At 37.4% G+C, this 18,369-nt stretch overlaps 1 protein-coding gene across 5 annotated transcripts in view; it reads right to left on the reverse strand.

Annotated features, from left to right (window-relative positions):
* Positions 1-4,366: 4,366 nt before the first annotated feature.
* The window catches only part of ETV1 (ETS variant transcription factor 1), a 55,751-nt gene continuing 41,748 nt past the window's right edge, over positions 4,367-18,369 (reverse strand). For all 5 annotated transcript variants that reach the window (XM_075214060.1, XM_075214061.1, XM_075214057.1 and 2 more), the window contains 5 exons: positions 15,394-15,462; positions 15,230-15,298; positions 10,299-10,468; positions 7,884-7,985; positions 4,367-6,950 (listed from right to left, as the gene is read on the reverse strand). In XM_075214060.1, coding sequence (XP_075070161.1) covers positions 6,729-6,950; positions 7,884-7,985; positions 10,299-10,468; positions 15,230-15,298; positions 15,394-15,462 — 632 coding nt within the window. In that variant the 3' untranslated portion in view covers positions 4,367-6,728. The remainder of the gene's footprint in view (positions 6,951-7,883; positions 7,986-10,298; positions 10,469-15,229; positions 15,299-15,393; positions 15,463-18,369) is intronic.

Consider the following 18,369-nt stretch of genomic DNA (forward strand, 5'->3'; position numbering starts at 1 on the left):
ACTTAAAGAGTGGCGTTACTGGGTAAGATTCAAACTGCTGCTAATGGGGTATGTGTGGTATATATCCATAAAATAGCATTGTACTTGATCATCAACTTCCCAGATCCAAGAATTGGGACAGTACCTCTAATTCTGAACTACCTATATATCCACCAACTAACCAGAGCCAGAAACTAGTACGGTACTTGTATTCAACTGTCCAAAGACAGAAACTAAGATGTGCATGCATCCACTAACTGCCCAAAGCCAGGAACTAGCACAGTAATTGTAATCAACTATCCAGAGCCAGGAACTAGCACAGTAATTGTAATCAACTATCCAGAGCCAGGAACTAGCACAGTACTTGTAATCAACTACCCAGAACTGGGAACTAGCACAGTACTTGCAATCAACTACCTAGAGCCAGAAACTAGCACAGCACTTGTAATCAGCTATCCAGAGCCAGGAACTAGCACAGTACTTGTAATCAACTACCCAGAGCCAGGAACTAGCACAACACTTGTAATCAACTACCTAGAGCCAGAAACTAGCACAGTATTTGTAATAAACTACCAAGAGCCGGGAGCTAGCACAGTACTTAGATCCATAGGGGCTATGGGTGCTTGAACACCTGCAATATTTATGCAACCACTATTCATGTCTGTACATTGCATGTTTCAGTCATATGGGGATACTTGAGCTCTCCCAATCTTTTTTTAAAAGTTTGCATCCACCATCTGCCTGGAACCCTTTCCAGCATAGTACCTGTATTCATGAACATGCATCCTCAACAACTGCAATTATTATTCTGCTACCTTATATGTTAAGTATAGCCCACACCTCTGAGATTGTGAGCTTATCGGGACAGGGCTATCATTCCCTTCTTTTCCCTGTTGTATGTAAATTTGTTTATATTGTGATACTCTCCACTTTCAGTGCTGCATAATATGTAGACACTTTACAAATAAAAGATTATCATAATAGTAACATGTGCACTGAAAATCGCCCCTTGAATTTTACCAGTTGGCTCAGAAATGTACAACTCGTGGACCCTCTGGTTGTCTACTAGGGGGAATTTTCCTAATATAATAATAATAATAATAATAATAATAATAATAATAATAATAACAGATAAAGCAATTAAAATAATGGACATTAGGACTTTGCTTCTTTTCTGTTACTTTCTCCAGCCTAATAAATAAGTTTGTGTAACCTCATAAACAGAAAAATAACGTTTCTGTTCGTAATAATCCTATCAGAGTAAACAAAGTTGCATGTAACAACATACAGAACGAAGTGTCCAAGTCTTGTCAATAACAGTAATGGATTTGGACCCGGCCGTGACGTGACCGCGAGATCTGATTTTTCATTCAAATAAACAAGTTTTGCTCCAATTGGTATTCACTATTCAGGAACTAAATTAAGATCCAAGGTGGTAGGATGAATTTAGTACATAAGTCACTGCCAGAAATCTCACCTCACCCAGGGTTGTGAATTCAAGGATTTACAGGGGAATGAAGCGGAAAAGTGTTTTCATCTAATCCACAGATGGAAGAAAGGGAAAGATCTGTGAAACCTGGAAGAAAAGTGGATGGAATGACTGCTTCCATTTACCTATACGGTACATCCAGGTGGGCAGTTTATTTCTCTCACGCGGCACTGGGAGTCTAGAAAACGCGCCAGTCCTTCACTCCTATTCCTGGCGTAAAATCTCTCTGCGATGCTCTCCAAAAGCCACAGTGATCCACAAGAACACGGAATAATCATTTTTAAACAAATCCTTGCCCATTTTTTATATTAAATAAAACTCCTACTTATCAGTAATCAGTAAAATATAGGGGCATAAGTAACTTTTTGCACAGAATCTTAATTGTCTATATACTTGTATCTGAGCAAAAAATGTCCCCCAACCCACATTAACAAAGTTTTGTAAAAATTTAAAAATTGCAGGCTCCGAAGAAAGTGTCCATACTGGCCAATTTACATGAATAACAGTACAACACTTATTTGCCTTTGACCAAGTCATCTTTAATACTTCATTGTAGACCATTTGGTATTTTGACAAGAAAATGCTTCTGAAATTGTATATTTTTTTAAAATATTGAAGATCTTCTGCGCGTCAGTGTGTCCCTAGTTTTGGCGAGATTTGGGATAGAAATCCGATTGCCTGAAGCAGCCTAGATTATTTCTAGAGAGAAGTGTGTTGAGCTTGCGGGAGGTAGTGATCTGCCTACTCATATTACTGTGTAAGGGCAGGGCTGCATGTGACAAGGGCTGGGTCATGTTATGAGCAGGTGTACACTGGCAAGAGGGAAACCACAGTCTAAGAATTAAATAGTAGAAGGAGCAGGGTCCTCAAACAGCACAAAGTAGTGATGGGAGGCTCCTGTCAAATGGATAAGGGAAGATTATGATGTCGACTCACCTCTGTGTAAAACAAACATAGATCCATCTTTTTAAAGAAAAAAAATAATTTAATCTATTTTGGATCGCACACAATTTTCATGTGATAAGAACAGATGGAAATCGAATGGCTATATGCTGTCAGCATTTTCAGTGTGTATATCTGCATCAATGGTCATTTACAAATTGCAAAGTTCAATAACACAACACAAATCCTCTTGTGCACAATTGCACCTGGTGTTCATCGACCAAGAGGGTAGCATCTGGGAGGGGGCAAACATTAGCATGGTCATGGGAGACAGGCAGTTAGGGGGATTTCCTTAACGAGTATGGACTAAGCATGCATGCCTCATAGCGCTGGAGTCATGCGTTCAATTCCCATCCATGGCCTTATCTGCGAGTTTGTATGTTCTCCCTGTGTTTGCGTGGGTTTCCTCTGGGTGCTCCGATTTCCTCCCACAGCCCAAAAACATAATAGTAGGTTAATTTGCTGCTACCAAAATTGACCATAGTCTGTGTGTATATATTAGGGAATTTAGACTGTAAGCTCCAATGGGGCAGGGACTGATGTGAGTTCTCTGTACAGCGCTGCGGAATCAGTGGCGCTATATAAATAAATGGTGATGATGATACTTCTACCAATGCAGCTAAATAATGCAACATTTTAGAAGAAAGATGGAAATATGTAGAGGTTGATTTGGGTCCCCAGAAATACATCGGAATGTTCTTATGGAGTCAGTGACCGGGAAATCTCTTTGCTCCTCAGCACTGATGCAATTTAAGATACCGAGACCTCGGTCAGGGCTGTCTGGCACCTTCCTGACCTGTCAGCTATTATTAATTACCACTGCATGTGATCTAGCAGTGTATAGACACAGGGGCCAGCTAAACCAGGTTTTCCATGCACCATTCTGCCAATACCCCATATTCAGCACAAAGAAGGATGTCTCCGTTTAACGGTGCTGACTTGCATCGCTCAGTGCCTAGATTTTGACTAGGCTGCTGTCCGCTTATACGGTCATCTCAGGTTTGTTTCAATTTCCTCCCAGACAGCACAACCATTAACTTAACTAGCTTCTGACTAAGTTTGCCCTTGTATGTGCCAGTGGAATGGAAATTAGATTGTAAGCTCTACTGCAGCAAGGACTGATGCACCTCAATAGTTCTCAGATTGTAGTGATGTTGAAAATGTTATGCTTTATTTTATAGCATCAACAACAATGGGATATAATAAAATGGGCACATTTTGTCAAAAATATGAGCAACAGCAGCAGTTAGGATGAGCCACAAACTCAAAAAAAAGTCATTAATGTCCCCATCTCACCTTTGATGCTTTAGGCACCAAAATACCAATTGACACTAAAATGTACTTTGGTCCCAACATTTGGTGTTGCTATAATCAGATCTGAAATTGAGTATATTTTGCACAGAAACATGTAAAATCTACCCCTCCCCCTCTAAAATGCAAATAAAATATGTATTCCACAATGCGGGGGGGGAATAAAGCATGGTCAATTTATTAAAAAAAAAAAAAGTGTAGACAGCTATTCTCCCAGAATCTTCTGCTTTGATGTAAAAACTGTGACCTGCTGGGTTAGGGGTGGAGACATCAAAGGGAGGAGGGGTTTTATGTAGAAAGAGTGCTACAGGTGCCATTGTCTAACTGTTACAGACTCCTGGGGGTATATTCACAAAACTGCAGGTTTGAAAAATTGGAGATGTTGCCTATAGCAACCAATCAGATTCTAGCTATCATTTTTTACAATGCACTAAATAAATGAAAGGTATAATCTGATTGGTTGCTATAGGCAACATCTCCACTTTTTCAAACCCGCAGTTTAGTAAATATACCCCCTGGTGTTACTGTATGTTTTCAGATGGAACTTTGCCAACAAACAGTGAACGAAATTCAGTTACTTGCATCCATAAAAGCAACGGTTTAACTGCCGATTATAACAAATCATCTATAAACACACGAAAGAGGTTGTATACAATTTTTTTTTAATTGAATGACAAACGGTTTAGTAAATTTTTGCACAAGTTCCTGCACAAGTTTGGTCAATTTGCAGGTTGAAAATTCCATTAGCGCAAATACATTCATCAGAATTAGCCTTTGCGCGGTTTGTAGTCCTCCGTAACACAGTGCCAATGGAGAGATTCTTGGCTCGAAAACAAAAAGGAGTGAGTCAGTATTATTTAAAAGTCATCTTCAATCTCGCCTGGGGAGGGAAACAAAAAAAAAAACCAAACAAAAAAAACACACACAAAACCCATAACGTTCCCATACATTTTTCAATACATATTCTTTCTGTACAGGAGTTCTTCTTTAAAATAAAACAAACAAATGTCAGAAGTGTAACCTTAGAAATTTCTCCCAGTCCTGTTTGCTTTTCATTTACAAGTAGCATCCAAGCTCAAGCGGTCGATACATCGGCGTCCTAACAGTTCGTTAATAAGCAATATTTCTATTTCGTGTTATAAAAGATCCTGTTGAGCTTCCCCCAGCAAGCAGAGGCTTACCAGTCATTCGTTGTCGCACCAGACGTTGATTGCAGTGCAGCTAAGCTATGTTCAAAGCAATAAATGATTTGAGTCATCTATTTTGTCCTGAAACGCTACCTGTAGTTACAGCAGGGCGTATAATGACCTCATTGTAAATTTAGCATCCAAGAGAGTAGTACAGAAAATATACAGCAGCAGAAGCATTATTATTTTTTTTTCTAGCATTTATACATGTTATGAACATAACACAACAGTAAAAGGCATCAATGCATATTAATGGGTACCGTATCTAAAATGACTAAAAGTATCTATTTAGTGTATTGGATTTTTTTATTTCTTCTTCCCAAATAGTGCTGGCTGTGACAGCATAACATCATACGACCGGGTACAGTTAATTCTTATTAATTAAATAACTTATTTATAATATATTTTTACAATAAAAGATTTTTAAAGATTTGTATTGTCTTTTTTCTTTTCTTAAAGCCACAAAACAAATTAATTTACTATGAAAATGTATCTTGTAATATTTAAAAATGTATGTGTAAACTTTTTTCTTTTTTTATTTAAACTCTGACAGCATCAATAAATAGTTTTGGGTGGAGTTCACCATGTTCGGATGAAATGCGAAACGTGTCGGGTTCCTGCTCCTCCGGGAAACCAAAACTTTCAATGGTCAAACAGAGGTCTCTTGTATACTTCCTACAGTCACTTGATTAAATCAAGCAGCGGATTACTTCCACTGTTGAGGTCTCATTGGCGTGCACTGGGGCAGTTCTTGCGAGAGGGATGTTGCCTCAGGTTCGAAGGAGACAAGGCTACGAAGGATACAGGAGACAAGCACTGGATGGTTGAAGGCTTCAGGGATTGGAAGAATTGTGCATCATTAGAAGATGTTCCCACCAATTTGGGACAACCTTCCTTTAAGGTTGGGTCATCCTTCCACTTTGTTTATGGTTCTTCATCAAGCTCTAAACTGAGCCACTGTAGTGTTGTAGCAAATTTGGAGAGAGCCGACTGCTTGTGGCCCTAATCCATACTAGTAAATCTGCCTGTTGGAACAGGAGGCTTTGACTTCTACACCAAGTCATCTCTGCTTCTCTCGTCGCTCTCGAGTCTGGTGTGCGGAGATCTAGGTCGTGATGAGAGACTACTTTCCCGTTGCTATATGTAATAGTTTGGCATGTGTGGTCATTATCAACAGCTCCTTCACATACATCAACTTGTATTGAAGATTAAGTGGTACTTGAAATGGCAAATCGGACTTGGAGCACAGCGTAAAACTTTCTTTGCAACTAATTATGCGGCAACTTAAGACAAAACAATATAAAAAGAAATAAATATAATCTACAATAGTAATGAAATCATTTTCTGGGTTCTTATAAAATACTTAAATAAGCATTTTTTTTTTTAAATTGAAACAAAAAGAGTTGATTTTCCTTTATAGCTATTTATACAATAAAAATTAACTGTACCCTGTGTTTCTAGAAAATAGATTGCACAATATATCATGAGATCTTAAACATGAAAAACAAAAAAAGAAATAAAACATGACTTCGTAAAGATGTACCGTAAGCTTTAAATTCCCTTCTCAAGCATAAAAGGAATATTATATCCATCTTTTATCGTCCTGTTACATACATTGTTTACATTTTATCCCCGTCCCACAAATAAAGTGCTCTGTCCATGGCAGACCATAGGAGATATGCAACAGGAAAAGCCCATGTATGATCTACTAAATATATATATATATATTTATATGTATATATATAAAAAAAAGTATATTTGCTTTTCTTGGATCTTGCAAAGAAAAGTGAACCGATCCTTTTCATTTAAAGTCTTTATTGTTAGTAAACGTATCCTTCATTGTATGGATGACTATTACAGTAGCCGGCGTCCGGTATGTAGGGAATATTTTCATCGAAATGGGACAGTGGTACTGTGTCTTCTTCATTAATGTGCCGCTCCATGTCCGTTTTCAATAACGGCCGCTGATTGTCCGGAAATGCCATGGAGAAAAGGGCCTCTGGGTCGCATACAAACTTGTACACATATCTCTCTCCGGCAACCTTAAAAAGAAAAAAAAAAGAATTTAGAATTGATAAAAATTCTACAGGTCTACAGTCGTCCTGCAAGGAGTAAAAGAACTATGAATTGAACAGATAACTAAATTATTGGAGACCATTGTTTTTTATTCCCTTTAAATAAAAAAAGTGTCCAAAAGGAAACTCGACAGCCATGACGGCAGATCCCACTGGTGCCACAGGACATATGTATCTTTAGGGCAGAAAAGCCTGGAGATCGTGAAGACACTCCTTCCACACTCCTGGATACTGTGAGGAAGACGCAATAAAACTTAAACAGCTTTGGCGTTGTTAAACATTTAAAAAAAACGCAGCCACCTAGTCGTACCTCCTATGGGAGATTGTATTACAGTAAAAAGTCTTCATGGTTGGATTCGTACTTATATGGTCCATCTTCTAGGACTTCTACGATTAGTGACCATATCTACTGATGGTTGCACAGCTGACCTGATGTGTTACTCTAATTTATCTGGTTGGTGAACGCAACATGAGGGAACCACAAAATAGAGGTTAATAGAGAATTATGAGGATGGCGAATTCTGTACTTTTGGTACGGACTTCAAACAGATGGACCCTGGACTCAACTTGGTCCATCCAGCTCTTAAAGCTTACACAGTGAACACGCACAGTGGGTCATCAAAGTGATCTGTTGATCTCGTATTCTAAATTCCATTACCAAAGCATTCATTTTCTGGTGAAGGCAAGGTAATGAGCCACACGGGCAGCTCTACAAATGCTTCTGTCACACAGACATATTCCGTTCCAAAATTAATCAATAAAAAAATAAAAAAATAAAATAAAATAAAATACTTTAAAATAAAATACATAAAATGTGACTCTCTGGTACTGTGAACCATAAATGTCAACAATAATAAAATTGCCTTTATTCTAACTTTTTTATAAAAGTTGATGTCTCACCTTCTGCATAATTCCCTTCTCATAATAGTAACGCAGTGAGCGACTAAGTTTATCATAGTTCATTGCTGGCCGGTTCTTCTGTATACCCCATCGCCGTGCCACCTAGGAGAAAGAGCACAAATTTATTTCATTACTGAACAAAAGGAATCTTGTAAATGTTACTCACTTGTAATTTCTTATAACCAAAGACGTTGACAACAGTGTATCTGTAGTATTATTTTCTTGCAATGCACGTATATTTGCTTTGTCAGGAAAACTGATCTTTCAATTTGGGGACAATGACACCTCTTGCTGATAGAGAGGACATGGATTTAAAGCTGGAACATTATTGAAGGGAATACTGTAATTATAATCCGGTGTGTCTGTGGGCCAAGACTGTATTCTTACGAAAAGTTAAATGTGTATTTAAAAATTCTTCATTTGAACTGATCTTTAAACAGACTTCAATAAAATTAAAAGCTTGATCCTATACTGTTTCCACTTCCTTAGTCAATAACTTGCTCTTTGATACCCATTTGCCTTATTCTTTTCCCTAATCATAGGGCATGTATGTTTTCATCTAGATCTATTGTCCACAAATTTACTCTTCAGTGAATTTTCTCCTTGCCCCTTATGCCTCACACATTCACTCCTTTTTTTTAGAGTGTAAGCTCATCAGGCAAGGGCCTTGTGTTTATATTATGGTTTTTGATTTGTTTGTTCTAAAACCTCTCAATATCTTGCAGGATGGCAGAAAAGGTTTGTACTTAATAATTAGCAAAAACTAATAATCAATAAAAGCCTCAGTAAATTTAGATGCGTTTCAGAAGTACACCCTTGACAAGACCCCAAGTCTGCAACACAAACTGTTCTTACTATCACTCTGCATCCTGTCACTCAGAGCTTAAAAAGACAATTTAAATAACTGCATGACCTTGTCCTTCGGATTTTAAAACTCCCAACCTTAATGCAAAGGCTTATTAAAGGTACATTAGTCATTGTTCTTCAATCAGGCACTCAGCAGTTGGCAATAATGTCTACCTTATACATCATTTATTTGATGATCAAAACTAAAATAGTTGGATTAATATGTACAAAGTGCAGGGGAGACACCTGTAGAAGAATCGATACACAACTTTGTAGACAATAGTGAGGTGTATTATAGTCCGAAACACAAATACAGGAATACAATTATTTTTTCATTTTAAAGATGACACATACTAAACAGAATACTGTACACATTTCTGAAAACTTTTGTCACTCTAAAAAAACCTGCTGTAACTATTAGCAACCAGATGGCTCCTTTTTCCCCCTAATAGTTTAGAAAACGAAAGCAAACAACAGATTACGTACTCTAAGGTCTTGATTTCTGCATAATTCCCACCCGCCACTTGCTGCTTTATTATAGGCTGATAACACTTCTGCCTTGCAGTAGCCACACCCACTTTCCCTACCACCAGCTACAATTGTATCAATTGTTCCCCGTACGAATTAGATTTATTTATTATTTGGGCAGGGACATCTTTACCTTCTATTTCATGTCACTGTACGTTATTTGTTTCTATTACAATCCCTTCATCATCATCATTAGCTATTTATATAGCTGCAACTAATTCCGCAGCGCTGTACAGAGCAATCACTCACATCAGTCACTGCCCCACAGGAGCTTACAATCTAAATTCTCTAACACGCATACACAGACCGAGAGAGAGACTAGGGTCAATTTGATAACAGCCAATTAACCTACTAGTATGTTTTTGGAGTGTGGGAGGAAACCGGAGCAGCCGGAGGAAACCCACACAAACACGGGGAGAACATACAAACTCCTCACAGGTAAGGCCATGGCCGGGAATTGAACTCATGACTCCAGTGCTGTGAGGCAGAAGTGCTAACCACGAAACTACTGTGCTGCCCATCAATGTACATGCTATGTAATATGTTATTGCTTTATAAATAACAAGAAGAAAATTTTTGGAAACACCAGTGATTGAGTCAGCTTGTCATTCATACTCATATACAAACCATTATAATAAACCAGCAGGGGGCAGCCTTCTATCAATATCCTGTTTGCTGAAAATATCCTTCTAGACCAATAACCATTTCTCTCCAAAGCCGTCTATGCAAATAAATAAATAATCAGCTCAGAGACAATACTACTGGTGCACTGTAGGATCACGTCTGATCGTGAATGCGCTACTGAATGAGTATAACTTCCGGTCGGGAAACATGTATGAAGGCATTAACATTACTCTTTACTACTCTGTAAATATTATTTGCAGAAGTTGTTTTTGAATCTGTCCACAACTGAGAAGAAGAGTATTGAAGAATATGTCGATAACATTAAAATAAAGAATTAATGTTGCACAGACTTATGCCATCAACAATATATGCATTTAAAGAATATAGCCTTTGTACAAAAAGAAAAAATGCACCCACCTCCTCTGGCTCAATTAGTTTAAACTCCATGCCTCGGCCTGTCCAAGCAATAAAGTGGGAATTTGCTGGGTCGTCGAGGAGTGCTACCAAGAACTGCCACAGCTGAAGTGATCCTCTCCTCTGATAGGTCGGTCCTTCGCGGTATAACCCTGGCTCCTGTTTGATGTCACCTGAAAAAATAAAGTTGCAATATTGAAATTCAGACATTCCCACAACCCAACAAGATAATTTCACAGTTCATACGTTAAAGTAGACAGAGCATAAAAAGTATTTTGTCGACACCTGTCCATTAACGCTAAAAACTCTGGGGTTTTACATTTTTGGTATTGGTGATATTAAACAGGGACAAAAAGTTCAGACTGCAAATAACCATTTTACCAGCTGTACAGACAATCTACATTTATTATTCTGCATAGGAGATTTGACTGTTGGATAAGTCATTTAGAACCAGACACTTAAATTATACACGCATGCATTTCGTTATACACGCGGGCCTTCATTAGAGTTACACATAAGTGTGCTTGTAGAGGTGGATCAGAGGCGTTAATACGCAAGTGCAGTGCACCTCGGATGTTGAGATGCGCGTTAAGAACGCCCCTTTGAGATGCATCTTATTGGGAGTTGGGATCTTGAAACACATTAGCGGCAAGATATCCATTTTTCAACTATATAAACAGAGCGCAAGTTTGGGAGTTGATAATTACAGATGCTCCAGGTGTATCTACATGCTAGATTTAGACTTTGCTCATACACAAATATTACATCATTGCATTAGACGTTTAATCGGTGCAGACTTTTCTCCAGTGCAGTTAGTTCAGATATAAGTCTGCAGTAGATTCTATGCAGAAGTACAACAAACATCCGATGCATTGTCCAAGTTTAAATGAGTGATCTGGATTCCTCTAGTACAGGAGTATCTTAAAGAAGGACGGATCATATTGGGAATTATGTTGCTCAAAATATGAAACCTCTATCCTACAGTAAAGGTTCCCTCGAACTCGTACGCAAAATATTTTGCCATTATCATTACCCGACTGGTAAAACGGTGGTCTCAAAATATTACATTTTCTATGTTGCTTGCTAATTTTCTAGTTTTTACTTTTATACAGCAGAATTCCCTTTGAAAGCAATTTGTTGCACATATCACTTCACCTGGCTTAGCAGAGAGAAGGTTTGGATCAATTTAGAAGAGGGTACTTGATCTCTGCGCCCATAACAGCAGATTGAGGACACCATAAAGGAGCGCTCCTCTATTTTTGCCACTAAACCTGCTTTTAAATGGTCTTTGTTGAACAATTTGCTACTACCATTCAAAAATGCAGTCCCCTCCCCCCCAACATATAACAGAAGTGCTTAATTTTAATTATTTTGGCTGCAGCCTTTAGCACCAGAGTTTCCCTATGAAATGTGTTGCATATAGGAGTCAGTGGACCACACAATCAGATTTTGGACCCCAATCCACAGGCAACACATCTAGCACATACAGACAGGCAGTGCATCCCTAAAAATTCCTAAAGATGTGCAAAATAATCCGTATTAAAACAAGAGTGGTCTTCACCTTCTGTCAAAATTCTGCTCCTATATAAAGACACATTTGTGAACAATCCCCCGCTGAGATGACATTTTCTTATAGAAGAAAATACAATTTTAGCTCTTCCACTGCTAAGGGCAGTCTGACTCATCGCTGAAACTAAAGTTAGTTCTAGAACTTTATGTCAAGTGCCATTATACAAATAATCTAGTTATGTTGCATTAAATTCCCTTGAAAGGCCAAGATTCTGAAAAGTACCACGCAGTCCATTTACAGAAAGGCTACAGATAGCACGGAAGGGTTGAGCTACAGTCCTGGTTGTTTCTAAGCTACAGTTGTATTTGTAATATTCATATAATACACAAGTACTGTTAATATATGTATAAAATCCTGTAAATAATATCAGTATTAACGATGAACTTTGACTAAAGCCTCATGATCTCTAGAATCTATATAAAGTTACATTAGAGGGTACATAAGACAATATACATATGTTAAGCTCAGAATGCAACTGCCCAGTAGGTTTACTCTGCATAGTTATCATATATCATTTGCTGCAAATAAGGGAAGCGCTTCATGTATGTAAACCTTTTGTTCAAAGTTTTATGAGTTGGGGAATATTGTGGTACTATTTCCATACATATAAGAGGCTGCAAGCACGAGTGGAGCGCCAGACACTCAGGACCAATTGTTTACATCATATACGTATTTCTATTTTAAACTTGGATTTCATGTAATTGTGTATTTCTGGATAGGCAGACAGCTTGTGTCAGCCATCACAAGTGCAACGTGTTTGTCTTTCTGTTGAGTTTATTATAGGGCGAGCTTTAAATAAATTATATCTGAATATTAGTGATGGGTTGATGGAACAATGATGCAATTTTATTTAAAAATATTTTCTTCAGAATATAGATTAATGTCATATATATATATATATATATATATATATATATATATATATATATATATATATATATATATATATATATATATATATATATATACACACACACATATATATATATAAATTTTATATGTAGGGCATTCATTCCTTCAGAAGAAAATACATATTGCTGTAATATTAAACCAGGTCTTTTTTTTTTTTATTATTTTTTTTACACTTATTAGCATAAGAAGACGTAGAGAAGATGGTGATATAACGTTACAGAACAGAGAGCCCGCACAAGGAAAATCCCAAATACATGTTATTTGTCACCTAGCCTACTAGAGAAACAGTCTTACATAGATTTGCCCATTTTAGGATTCTTTTTTAAAAAAAAAAAAAAAAAAATTCCTCACTTTGAAGCTAAATAAAAAACACTCCCTAAAAGTTCACACCTTTTCCGAGAAATCCAAACACTTGCCTGACCCAATCACATAAAAAAAAAAATGACATTCAGCCAGCACCAGAACGGTGCATAAATTAATGTACAATAGACATTTCCATGTTCATTTCTGGGGGTAAATGTATCAAGCTGAGAGTTTTCCGGCGGGTTTGAAAAGTGGAGATGTTGCCTATAGCAACCAATCAGATTCTAGCTGTCATTTTGTACAATGTACTAAATAAATGATAGCTACAATCTGATTGCTTTTTCAAACCCGCTGGGAAACTCTCAGCTTGATAAATTTACCCCCCTGGTCTTCCAACTTCAAATAAACGTAGTCAGAAATCTGGGTGCAAATTTACTAAATCTGTGATTTTTTAATTTAATTTTTTTTTTTTTAAATACATTTTGACAAAACTGGCTGTGTAATTTGTGGGTGAAGCATACACGCCAACACTAGGTTTAATGTAAATTTATTTTAACCCGTTTATATTTTCTCATCCAGCTCTCTGGAATTCTTCTCAGACAATTCTGTAGAAGTCTCTTGACCCACTTTTACAGAGCAATGGAAGAAACTCAGAAAAGCAGTTAGATTAAAACCGGTTAATCTTTTAAACTGAAATGACAATTAAATGAATTACAAAAAAAAAAAAAATGCTCTGCGTTTTAGGACGACAGGTTCACCTAAGGATCATGGTCCGTTTAATGCGCAAAGTGCATATAAACTAGCAGGCTTTTTTTTCCCCCCACCGAATTGGAAATGGTGTTTTAGTGTTAAACTGAGAAAATCATTTGTCTTGGGGATCAACGGTCTCTGTGACTGAGCAAGCAAACGTATGCTTTGTTTCCCAATACCGACCCTAGTATTCCTCTCTATGACAGTCCAAACACCCACCATATGCTCAGTAAACTACATATGATTTAAAACAACCCAAACCTATGTTTATAGCGCCTACCAAGTTAGAACTAATGACACCACATGTCACTGGACTAATCGTTTTCAATGAAATTTATAGAACCTCACTAGTGTTATGGGCTGAAAAGAACATTAATATAACAACTGAGCGCAATAATTAACTTTTTTTTATTGATGAAGTTAAATACATTGTAAACTAAAAGTTTAAAGGAGTATTTTCTCCGGGAAAAAAAGAAATGACGACCCACAACTCTTAACAATTTCTTTTATATAAAGACAATAGTAAGCACTAGCCTTATTATTATGACATTAGTAGACACGCTCTGGTTCGAGGACCATCGTTCTGAACCGAAAATTGTGTGCCGGATAGTAGTCGGCAACTCGTCATTTTATACCACACAGAGAAGAACGGCCAAGTGAGACATCTATTTGTACCTGGTAACCTCTGTATGCATTTATAGCAGTTATAATGGTTACTCAGAAAAAGTAAAATTAAAACGAGGAGTTTTATATTTTAAAAATTAAAATTCCCAACTGATTACTTTCTGCCATGAAAACAGTCATATAGTAATTTTCTAAACTATCAGTTTGTGGGCCAACATGTATCATTTCAATTTGAAAGGAGAGTAGTCTGAGCTTTCAACTCCCAGTCTTAAAAGCTACAACACAACCAAAGTGGCGAAACATTAAAGTACAATGGTTGCCAAGTAAGTGTATAGCTCAATTAGAACCACAATCTTTGTGAACGTCGTCTTAGGCTGTGAGACGAAGCCTTAGGAAATACAACTGCGTGGAGCATCCCCGAGAGTAGTGGGGAGAGGAATACGTGGTAATGCAGTTTAATTTCACTACAACAGAACTTTCCAGACAGCCACGATTACTGTTAATTTATTGTGTTCCTGTACTCTGCAAAACAAGCAACCCGCAGTGCTACAAAGAAGCAGACGAGGTTAAACTATCTTGAATAAAATGTGGCAGATCATCCCATTATCAATCGGGAAACACATTTCTTAAAATGGTTTTTAAAAAGGAGTAAACACTAGTTACATATTTTCCACAGGATACTTCCTTCTGTGGCCAAGAAACGGCGGGAGGCCGGTGCGAAAGTTATATTGTTTTCTAAAGGGATATTTTTCAGTATCCAGATGAAAACACGTACCATCAAATTTCTCAGGAACCACACAGGTGTCATCAAAGAACTGCCGAGGTCCTTTCTCAAACATGCAACCTAAAAAGGAAGCGCAAAGTGTGAGTGACAGGTGGAAATCGATACATAGTTGCTGTGTGTTGCAACACACAAATATCAGGTGTAGAATGACATACCTTCTGCCCCATTGGGATGAGCCAGGAATGTTTCCTGCCTCATGTAAATAGAATGGCAGCTAGGCACTTCTGCAAGGAAAACAAAGACAGTGCTAATCAAAGAAGTGTCTGGGGCTGAGAGCGTGCAGGTTATCAATGAGACAAGCTGCAGACAGAGGAATAAGGGAAGGGGACACGCGCGGCAGAGAGAGAGAACCTGTCAACACGTGGCTAACATTCTCCCAGACACACGCACATGGCCCTGCAAAATGAAACCCCAACATGAGGAACATTGATTTTATCTAACGCAGTCACTTGAACTCAAACTTTCAGCATAATCAACCTTGCTAAAGGTCAGCTCCTTTGGCAATCACACTTTACTTTAAATAGCACTAGGATATTTTTTTTGTATTATTTCTTTTTTTTTTTTTTTTTTTGCAAAACGTGATTTACATTTGCCTGAACTATTATTTTCTGATTAATGACATTTCTGAATTCTGTATGTTTAAATGATCATCAGACTCCTCGTCTTGCTCTATAATTTTGTGTGATTACAATAATATATATATATATATATATATATATATATATTATTGTACACACGCCTTATATTACACATCACAAATGCAATATCTGACATAAATATGAGGGTGTTATTTCATATTGCATTGTGAATACCACGTCTATATTTTATTGTAGATTAAGGCTTACGATTAGTTTTTCTTTAGTGTCTAAAGTGTCCATCTATACCCTGCAAGTCCCAGAGTTCACTGTTGGATGCACAGAGATTTTAGCAGTTGACGAAATGCTTTCTATAGATCGCCAAGAACAGCGACACCCCCCACCACCAAAAAACAATAAATTAGAGACTAGTCCAGATGGATGAGCTGAAGAAATTTTATAAAGAGGTACAGTGTATGAGGATTAATCAATGTGAGTAATGGAACAGAAGAGGAGGATAGTTTTAATTTCCCCTTTATCCGTTTCATCACATACTTTGGTAAATCAACCTGTGCCTTCCCATAACGATCAATGCTCTAGTGAGCAGCCTTCTATCCTCTATTCACTAACAACAGGGGGACTGCAGGAAGGCGGAGGACAGGCGCATTTTAACTATCATCAAGAAAGTAACTGGGCAAATGATCTTGAGTGGCCCCAAACTGTTATAAGCTAATGGCCACTACTGTGTCCAAACTCAGTCCTCAAGAGCTACCAACAGGTCATGGTTTCCGGATTTCTTTAATCATGGACAGGTGAGTTAATCTATATGGCTGGGTCAGTAATCACCACACATGATTCTACAGAGAGAAATCCTGAAAACATTTCCTGTTGGTAGCCCTTCAGGACAGAAATTGGGCTCCTCTGGTCTAGAAATTTAACAAAGGAAAAAGGAAAGGAAAAAAACATGGATTTTAACTGGGGTCGCACATTGAGTGATAGAGTACTGTTTTAAAATGAAATACTTTATTCAATATTTTTATTAAAAACGTGGTTCCCTAAATGGCCAATGTGCCACTAGTAGGGAAATATTTAAAAACAAAAATAACAGTGATATTGAAAGTGAAAATAAGCACAAGTGTTATATTGTTATAACTGCATCAAACCATTTTGTTTCCTTAATGTACAAGTATTAGTTACTGGCAGGGCAACTTTATGTGGATAGAGAAGCAAGTTTGGCCAACAGACAATGTATAGTGCAAATGGGTAATCATTCACTGTAGTCTTACAGCACCCAAGGATATGAGCAAAAAAACTGAGCCAATAGAATTTTTACATTGGTCATTGCTCAAATTAAAAATCTGCATTCATTGAATACAGAAATCGGCCTCTGACAAATGCCCTCTTGGGTGTGGGCTATAACTGAACTAGCCATAGTCATGCTGAAACATCCAAGGGCGCTTAAATTAAAGCTCCGGCTGTAATACGTAAAGTCAGGATCTAAAAAAAAAAAAAAAGCTTTATAAAACAATTGTGATAAACATATCTCTATACTGAAAATCAACTGGAAGGAACAAATGACTGTGTGATCTCCAGCAAAGTCACTGAGCATGCTAGATTGCCCTATATGCTGTCTAGCATTGTATTTATTGTGTGTTTAAAAAGCAAAAAGAGAAGACCCACAAGAATAATGACAACATGTTGCGTTACCAAAGACACAGACACAAGTATGCTTTTGTTACACAGCAACCTTCTTCTTAAGGCTCTCGCAGGGCACATTTTGACGTGGGCAGCGGATATAAATGTTCTTAGAAGAAGATTACTAGGTTTACACAGAGTAAATATTATGCTGGCTTGTCGACAATAATTACGTTTTTTTTTTTATAGGTAAGAAACTGGGGAAACGTAGATCTCTGAAGACACCACTGAGAAGACGCACAGATCTGTAAATTACTCCGAATCTGTTGCTCAAAAGGTCTTACCGTTAATTTATGACTATCAGAGTGGGTCAGGCCCTAATCAAATTGCAGAAACATTTCTAAAGTGATTATTCAATCAAACGTCTAACATGGTTAATTAGGAGCCATAAACATTGCTCTGAAGTTCATCAAACTAATGACTTAACCAGAAAAATAGTAGCTAATTAAATTAGCTGCTGCTTCCATTTTTACCTTATCTAATAAGGAGGCACATCAATGAAATTTAGCATTTACAGTTTCAAACTGTACTAAATGTTGATGCAAAACACAGAACTATTTGGGCCAGTTAAACAGGGTTACTTCAAAGCAAACAATTAGCTGACGCTGGAGACTAATTGCATCTTTCCCCCATGATGAAGACAGGACTAAAGCACAGTAAATGTAATTCCAAGAGGCTATCTTCATCCCACTTCCATATCAGATTGAAAAATAGATTACAGTGAATTGGCCTGATCACTCAACGTATTCAACAGCTTGTGTGTAATGAGCAAGAGAAGTTACGGATGGATCTGCTCATCCTGTACATGCAAAATCTGTCAACACGTGCAACATAAAAAGGCAAAAATAAATAAAAGTATCT

Source organism: Mixophyes fleayi, chromosome 5 (assembly GCF_038048845.1).
Source record: "Mixophyes fleayi isolate aMixFle1 chromosome 5, aMixFle1.hap1, whole genome shotgun sequence".
Lineage (NCBI taxonomy): Eukaryota > Metazoa > Chordata > Amphibia > Anura > Limnodynastidae > Mixophyes > Mixophyes fleayi.